General features: G+C 49.4%; 1 protein-coding gene across 1 annotated transcript in view; it reads left to right on the top strand.

Annotated features, from left to right (window-relative positions):
- The first annotated feature begins 421 nt into the window (after positions 1 to 421).
- The window catches only part of tnfrsfa (tumor necrosis factor receptor superfamily, member a), a 29,207-nt gene continuing 21,446 nt past the window's right edge, over positions 422 to 8,182 (top strand). The window contains exon 1 of the mRNA XM_076986339.1: positions 422 to 679. Coding sequence (XP_076842454.1) covers positions 650 to 679 — 30 coding nt within the window. The 5' untranslated portion in view covers positions 422 to 649. The remainder of the gene's footprint in view (positions 680 to 8,182) is intronic.

The following is an 8,182-nucleotide window of genomic DNA, read 5'->3' on the forward strand; positions in this document are numbered from 1 at the left end:
TGTACTTATACCGTCCATAGAGGTTCATTTCCTGTATCGGTGTCGTTTAGAATAAATAAAAAAGGTGTGTTAAGTTTGAACTCAGTTTGTATTTGTGAACTGGGAGCACGGAGTAAATAAGATTATGTTGATTCAATTAAACTATTAAATGTAATATCCAGGGTACGGTTTGGCAATGTCATTACAGCAGCTCCTGTAAATGGAGCGAGTTGGGGCTTTTGCAAATAATGAACGTTTATCCGGGAGATGGGGGATAGTCTGAATAGGCGAAATGGCGAGAGCGTACAGTAACAGCCCAGTGTGAATCACTGTAGTGTCACTGCGGGGCCGGGGAGGCTCGCGGCTGGGCTTGACGCATGCGCAGTGTGAATCAGTGCAGTGTGACGCATGCGCGGTGACGTCAGACACTTTCCCCGAAGTTTTTAGTTACTTTGGTTTGACGGCGAACTGCGGCAGGAGCCGACCGAGGTCTCCCAACTGCGTTTCATTCGGTCAAAATGACCAAAACTGGATAGTCCAAACGTCGCCAACCGTGGATGTATCAAGCCAGTGAATGAGATTCAGTTTATTTTGTGCGTAGTTTACTGAGAAAAAACTAAAATCTGAAAAGTTTTGGGGAAAGTTGAGCAACACTCCGTCCTGGACCAGGATGGGCAAAGTCTTCATGATGGAGCACACGGTAAGAACCGCCTGTCGCGAGGACGTCTGGTGGAAATGATCTACTAAACACGTCTACCCAAGACTGATGTGTGTTTCGGGGTTTACCCTTTAATCAAACGGGTCACTAAACTACAGAACTGTGGTTAACTTGGCTGTTGGACTCATTGAACCAGCTGGCGCTTGTGAACATTCCCACATTATTGTGGCCAGTTGTAATGTTGTATTTATGATACAGTGATTGGCTATTTCTCCGAGTTTTTTTCTTATTATCTTATTTATATTATTATATTATTAAGATAATATTTCTTATTATCTTATTTCTTATTATTAGTTTATTTCTCTTAGTGTTTCCAGTAGAAGTATGCACGTTTGTTAGGCAGGCAACGTCCATCCTGTGATTTGCACGTTGTTTCAGTCGGATGTGGGTTGTGAAAACTTGATTTATCGTGATATTGGGTCCGTGTACATTGGGTGTAAGATGACACAGACCCCGCAGCCTGTTTGTGGACTGAACCTTCACACACTAGTGAGTTATTAGTGCATTATAACTGCACTGACCATGTCTGGGTTTGCTCATGGCTTTGTTTAGATATTTTCTCAGATCTCAGAACTTGTTGTTTCAAGTTGTTGTTCCGTTTGTGTAATTCATCTCGTATCTTTAATGTCCTGCTAAAGTGAGATGATGTTGGTGAATGTTCAGACGGGTCTTCACACAGACTCTCCAGGACGGTCACATCACGGTGTTCGGACCAGGCTGGTGTCGGTCGTGCGGACCGCCTGGCTGGGTCTGCACCGCACGCTTAAAGGTCAAGAGGCAGAACATCACCGAACATGATATCACCACCGCGTTTGGGTTTCGTGCCACGGCACACTGCTCCAAACACCAACCCAAACTCCTTAGACAGGTCCGGGTAGTTATTACTTCACCTCCTCCGAGCGGCCCGGGTGGCCCGGCCGGCCCCAGCCCGGCGGTTCGGTGGTTCGGCGCGGGGGGGGCGGTATTTCTCGGAGAAACACCGCCAGTGTGGGTCCCGGTCCGCGCTGAATGAGCCTTTCACAGCCCGGTGTTGGTGTTTCCTACGCCGCCTCCATAAATAAACTTTACTCGCGCGACCCGCGGTGCGCCTTTGAAATAAAACGGTGCCCGCGCGCGTGTCCGTCGCGCGCTCTGTCCGACGCGCGAGCCCGTCATAACGCTCGCGGTGTGCGGCGCAGTAGACCGGTAGAGACGCTTTTATTGAAATTCCTTTCTTATATGTAACTCCAGTGTGTTTATATCGTTTTGAACGTGGGTTCGAAGCCTCGGATATTTCCCTGGTTACACACTGGCGCTTATCTCTTGGTGTTTATTGAGGGGGAATAGCTGGAATTGTTGTGTGTGGCGGTGTTTATGCGGCGTGTAAACCAAGCTCTGTGATGAAGGGCCGTCTCGCGCAGGCCGCTCCGCTCACGCGCTCCCACGCGCACGAGAGAGGACGTGGAGGAGCGCGGTGCCGCTCCTATTGTAAACTTCCTGTCAGCGCAGATGTTAGTGACAGGAATCAGAGCTTTGTATACAGTACCCACCCACCACACACACACACACACACACACACACACACACACACACACACATTTTAGATGCAATCAAGAGCATTATCCTTAAACACTCACATACTTCTCTCTCTCTCTCCCTTCCTCTCTCCACACACATGTTTCTTCTCTCATTTTCCCCATCTTGCTCTGGTCTCTTGCTCACACACACTCACACACACACCACACACACACACACACACACACACACACACACTCTTTCTCCCGCGCTCCTCTGATCTTATCTGTGCACTGTCTCTAGGGTGTGGGCACAGACAGGAAGTGTGTTCCGTATCTCCTGAATCCAAACAGAGCAGCCATTCCTCTGCTGGTGGGATTGTGAGAATGTGTGTGTGTGTGTGTGTGTGTGTGTGTGTGTGTTGGGGGGGAGAGAATGCCCCTCTGAGAGTTATCCCCCTTCCTAAACAGCCTGTCAGCCTCATTAGTGCTGTCCAGCTTTAACAGAAGCTACTAAGACCCAGCGATGGAACACCCTATATGAGGGTGTGTGTGTGTGTATGTGTTTCTGTCCCCACGGTGCAGTGTACGTGACCGCAGAGAAGGGAGAGTCGTGTGTTTACAGAGAGCGGATACCTCGCCCATGTCTGATATGGGGTGTCTCTTATCACGCGGGTGAACGCTGACAGTCATCTGGCCCGGGGGGCCTGGAACCCACTGTGGACCCATACCTAACCCTAACCTACCCATACCCTGACCCCAATCTAACCCTACCCAAACCCTAACACACACATGTGCAGGCACCTTGGAGCCCAACCGAACCCTGCTGGCGTGAGAAGTGTCGTCCGGGAGATGCAGCCGTAACCCTAGAGCTGAACTCCAGTGCAGGGCCATTGTCCTGCACCCCAGCGTCCCAGAGAGCAGCCATTGTGTCTCACTGTCTTAGGCATAAAGGACAGGGCCACACCCCGCGGTGTGTGTGGAGAAGCACGGGGGGTGGGGGGGGGGGGAGGTTCACACAGGTAGCACACCTGTTGTTCAGGTGGCACGATATTCAGCCAGGCCTGTGTGTGTGTGAAGGGTGTGTGTGTGTGTGTGTGTGTGTGTGAAGGGTGTGTGTGTGTGTGTGTGTGTGGGGAGGGTGGGGGTCTCTGTGTGTGTGTGTGTGTGTGTGTGTGTGTGTGTGTGTGTGTGTGTGTGTGTGTGTGTGTGTGTGTGTGTGTGTGTGTGTCTGAGAAAGTGAGTCTTTAGGTCTTAAAAAGATCACACACACAGCATGTAGCTATTCTCTCTTCTCCTGTTTTTGAGGTGAGTCATGGATTATCAGAGTAACCTGGCGCCAACAAGAGGTGTGTGTGTGTGTGTGTGTGTGTGTGTGTGTGTGTGTGTGTGTGTGTGTGTGTGTGTGTGTGTGTGTGTGTGTGTGTGTGTTCAGGCCACTGAGATGTGTGATGTGTAGAGGGGGTGTGCAGGGCCGGAGTGGGCCCCTTTTTCAGCCCGGGAGTTTCATGCCCAAATTCGGCCCAAAATTATTTTTCCCTCCCAATCGGCCCAAACTAGAGATTGACATGAGCCGGCCCATCGGGAATCCTCCCGAATCTCCCGATTAGCCACTCCGGCTCTGGGGGTGAGTGTGTTCAGACCACTGAGATGTGTGATGTGTAGATGTGGGGGATCTCAGTCTCAGCCCACAGGTCCATGTCTGTCCAGAGGACGGGCAGCTGTCTCCCTCACTGTCCAAGCCCAACACGGACAGGAGGTCACGGTCATTTTGAGATCACATGGGACTTTGCAAACAAAGTAGGAGTGCGTGACAAAAACATAATTATTACTTAATTTTCACCACGGTTACATTGCTATTATAATATGACTTACTGTCATATTGTGAAAGATTAGCGTGCATTGTTGACCACAAACTATTTATACTAGTTGAGTCATGGGTTGCTATGATTCCTGAAAACTCTGGAATGAAACTGAAAGGGATGCCCACACACACACACTCACTCATTTGAACGGTGTGATATTTTGCATTATAGTAAAATGTTGCCTTACGTTTACTCTGACTTTTTTGCCATACAATCATTTTCAACAGGTTTGTGAGAGTGGCTCAGGGGTTAGCGTGTTAGCGTGTTGGCGTGTTAGCGTGTTGGCGTGTTCTGTGATCGGGTCTCAGGTGTGTGTGAACCAGGCCTCCTCCGTCACGGTGCAGCTCGCCCCGATCAGTCTCTGGTGTTTTCACCGCGTCCCGCTGTTCCCGGGTCAGTGGCAACAAAGAGCATTACTAATCCTGTGTCAGTGGCGCATGCGATAGGTATGCGTTACAAGGGACTTAGCAATCTGATCCAGGACCAGTGACTAACGGTTAAGTTTAAGACCAGTGGGGTACAAAGTGGCCGGCTGGCTGGTCCCAGATCTGTGAGTAATGTTACAGGCATGCAGCACAAGGACTCGCTAATGAGAGCGGCAGCCAGCATGGCGCAGGAATGTGCCAGGGCGGGTAGTGTGTGTGTGTGTGTGTGTGTGTGTGTGTGTGTGTGTGTGTGTGTGTGTGTGTGTGTGTGTGTGTGTGTGTGTGTGTGTGTGTGTCACGCTGCCATTAAATGTCCTGCCCGTCTGGACAGACGGTCCCTCTTTAATGTAAAGTCTTTGTTGAACGTGACAGTGATGGACCTTTTCCATGGGCTACTAAGACACAAGTCATTCGCAGTGGAGGGATGAGTTCTGATTGGCTGGTTCGACATCATCGCTGGTGTGGGGAGTTGCGCTGTGCTTTGTGGGTGATGAGTGATGTTTGTCTGTGTGGAGTGACATTCCACGCCGTCACATTCCAGATGAGGCTTCCAGGCGTGGTGAATGGTCTTCATCAGCGTGGGGTGATCCAGCGTGGACCAGGTGGGCGTGTGGCTGTCATGGGGCTCTTTGTGGCACAGTCATCAATCTCAGAATGAAAGCAAACGCAGCTTCTTTCAGATCTTGAAAAGCACCTTGTTGTTGAACGTTTTCACCCGTACCACCCCGCATTACGTGAAGAACGTTCCATCAGACGTCATCCACACACGCACTCCGCAACGCTTGCCAGACCAGCTCGCACGGTTTTGCACATATTTATGGAGTGCGTTTTTACACACATAACCCAAGCCCTAAAACACTAGGGTTAGAGTCAGACACTAGGGTTAGACACTAGGGTCAGGGTTAGACACTAGTGTCAGGGTCAGACACTAGGGTTAGGGTTAGACACTAGGGTCAGACACTAGGGTTAGACACTAGGGTTAGACACTAGGGTCAGGGTCAGACACTAGGGTTAGACACTAGGGTTAGACACTAGGGTTAGACACTAGGGTCAGGGTCAGACACTAGGGTTAGATACTAGGGTTAGGGTTAGACACTAGGGTCAGGGTCAGACACTAGGGTTAGACACTAGGGTCAGGGTCAGACACTAGGGTTAGACACTAGGGTTAGGGTCAGACACTAGGGTTAGACACTAGGGTTAGGGTTAGACACTAGGGTTAGACACTAGGGTCAGGGTTAGACACTAGGGTTAGACACTAGGGTCAGGGTCAGACACTAGGGTTAGACACTAGGGTTAGATATTAGGGTCAGGGTCAGACACTAGGGTTAGATACTAGGGTTAGACAGTAGGGTTAGATATTAGGGTCAGGGTTAGACACTAGGGTTAGACACTAGGGTTAGATACTAGGGTTAGACACTAGGGTTAGATATTAGGGTCAGGGTCAGACACTAGGGTTAGATACTAGGGTTAGACACTAGGGTTAGATATTAGGGTCAGGGTTAGACACTAGGGTTAGACACTAGGGTTAGATACTAGGGTTAGACACTAGGGTTAGATATTAGGGTTAGACACTAGGGTTAGATATTAGGGTCAGGGTTAGACACTAGGGTTAGACACTAGGGTTAGATACTAGGGTTAGACACTAGGGTTAGATACTAGGGTTAGACACTAGGGTTAGATATTAGGGTCAGGGTCAGACACTAGGGTTAGATATTAGGGTCAGACACTACAGTAGGTCAGTGTGAGAATCAGCAGTCAATTTACAGGCAGGCGGGAGTGAAGATGACAAGTGGTGCTGGTGCCTCTCTCTTCTCTCCCTCTCTCCCTCCCTCTCTCTCTTCTCTCCCTCTCTCCCTCCCTCTCTCTCTTCTCTCCCTCTCTCCCTCCCTCTCTCCCTCCCTCTCTCTCTTCTCTCCCTCTCTCCCTCCCTCTCTCTCCTCTCCCTCTCTCTTCTCTCCCTCTCTCCCTCCCTCTCTCTCTTCTCTCCCTCTCTCCCTCCCTCTCTCTCTGTCCCTCCCTCTCTCTCTCATTTATTTGTTACATTGTTTTTTCTTTCTGTCTTCATACTTACTTTATCCTCTCTTGTCTTGTGAAATGCGCTCAGACGTCAGACATCAGATGACTGTACTGACTAGCATTAAGTAGGGGGTGTCAGAGGTGAAGTGTGGAGTGAGGTGGGGGTGAGACTGGGTGACGTGGTGTGATGTGGGGGGTGAGACTGGGTGAGATGGGGACAGTGAAACGCAGAAGGCCTGTGGAGCCCCAGCTATTAATACCCCCCTAGAGCACAGCAGAGCACAAACACACACATAAACACACACACTCAGTGGTTGTTATGGCCAATGTTGTTATGGTTAATGTTTAGCCAGTGCTGTGATTGTTGTGAAAGGTAACTTTGGGTTCCAGCAGGAAGTCACAGTCCTAGACCTGTAGTTGATCACAGTCATAGTCCTAGACCTGTAGTTGATCACAGTCACAGTCCTAGACCTGTAGTTGATCACAGTCATAGTCCTAGACCTGTAGTTGATCACAATCACAGTCCTAGACCTGTAGTTGATCAGAGTCACAGTCCTAGACCTATAGTTGATCAGAGTCACAGCCCCAGAGATGTAGTTGATGATCACAGTCACAGAGCTGTAGTTGATGATCACAGTCACAGAGCTGTAGTTGATGATCACTGTCACAGCTCCAGAGCTGTAGTTGATGATCACAGTCACAGAGCTGTAGTTGATGATCACTGTCACAGCCCCAGAGCTGTAGTTGATGATCACAGTCACAGAGCTGTAGTTGATTATCACAGCCCCAGAGCTGTAGTTGATGATCACAGTCACAGCCCCAGAGCTGTAGTTGATGATCACAGCCCCAGAGCTGTAGTTGATGATCACTGTCACAGAGCTGTAGTTGATGATCACAGTCACAGAGCTGTAGTTGATTATCACAGCCCCAGAGCTGTAGTTGATGATCACTGTCACAGCCCCAGAGCTGTAGTTGATGATCACTGTCACAGCCCCAGAGCTGTAGTTGATGATCACAGTCCCAGAGCTGTAGTTGATGATCACTGTCACAGCCCCAGAGCTGTAGTCTGATGTTTAGAATCACAGTTCAGCTACGCCAAGAGTCTATGTTTCCACTCAGTATCAAATTCCTATGAATCAAAATCTTACTAGAAAGTGTGTGTGGATGTAACTGTGTATGTGTATAGCTGTGTGTGTCTGTGTGTGTGTGTGTGTGTGTGTGTGTGTGTGTGTGTGTGTGTGTGTGTGTGTGTGTGTGTGTGTGTGTGTGTGTGTGTGTGTGTGTGTGTGTGTGTGTGGATATAAGTATATGAGTCTGTATGTTACAATATACCGGGGTTGGATGTGCCATTGCTGCAAGAGTGCTGATGCTAGCTCCTACCTGAGGCTCACCATCTACACTGAAGGGACTGTGACTACTTGGCCGGGGAACAAGAACCTTAACTATAACTGTAGAACCATCCTGCGCACCACGGATTTGTGCTAACAGGCCGCCCAATGGAGGATGGGTTCCCTTTTGAGTCTTGGTCCTCCCGAGGTTTCTTCCTAATCGCCACCATCATAGGGAGTTTTTCCTTACCACTGTCGCCTTTGGCTTGCTCATTAGGGATCTGGACCCACACGATTGTAAAGATGCTTTGTGACAACATGTGTTGTGAAAAGTATTATATAAATAAATTTGACTTTG

Source organism: Brachyhypopomus gauderio, unplaced genomic scaffold, assembly GCF_052324685.1.
Source record: "Brachyhypopomus gauderio isolate BG-103 unplaced genomic scaffold, BGAUD_0.2 sc46, whole genome shotgun sequence".
NCBI classification, from domain to species: domain Eukaryota; kingdom Metazoa; phylum Chordata; class Actinopteri; order Gymnotiformes; family Hypopomidae; genus Brachyhypopomus; species Brachyhypopomus gauderio.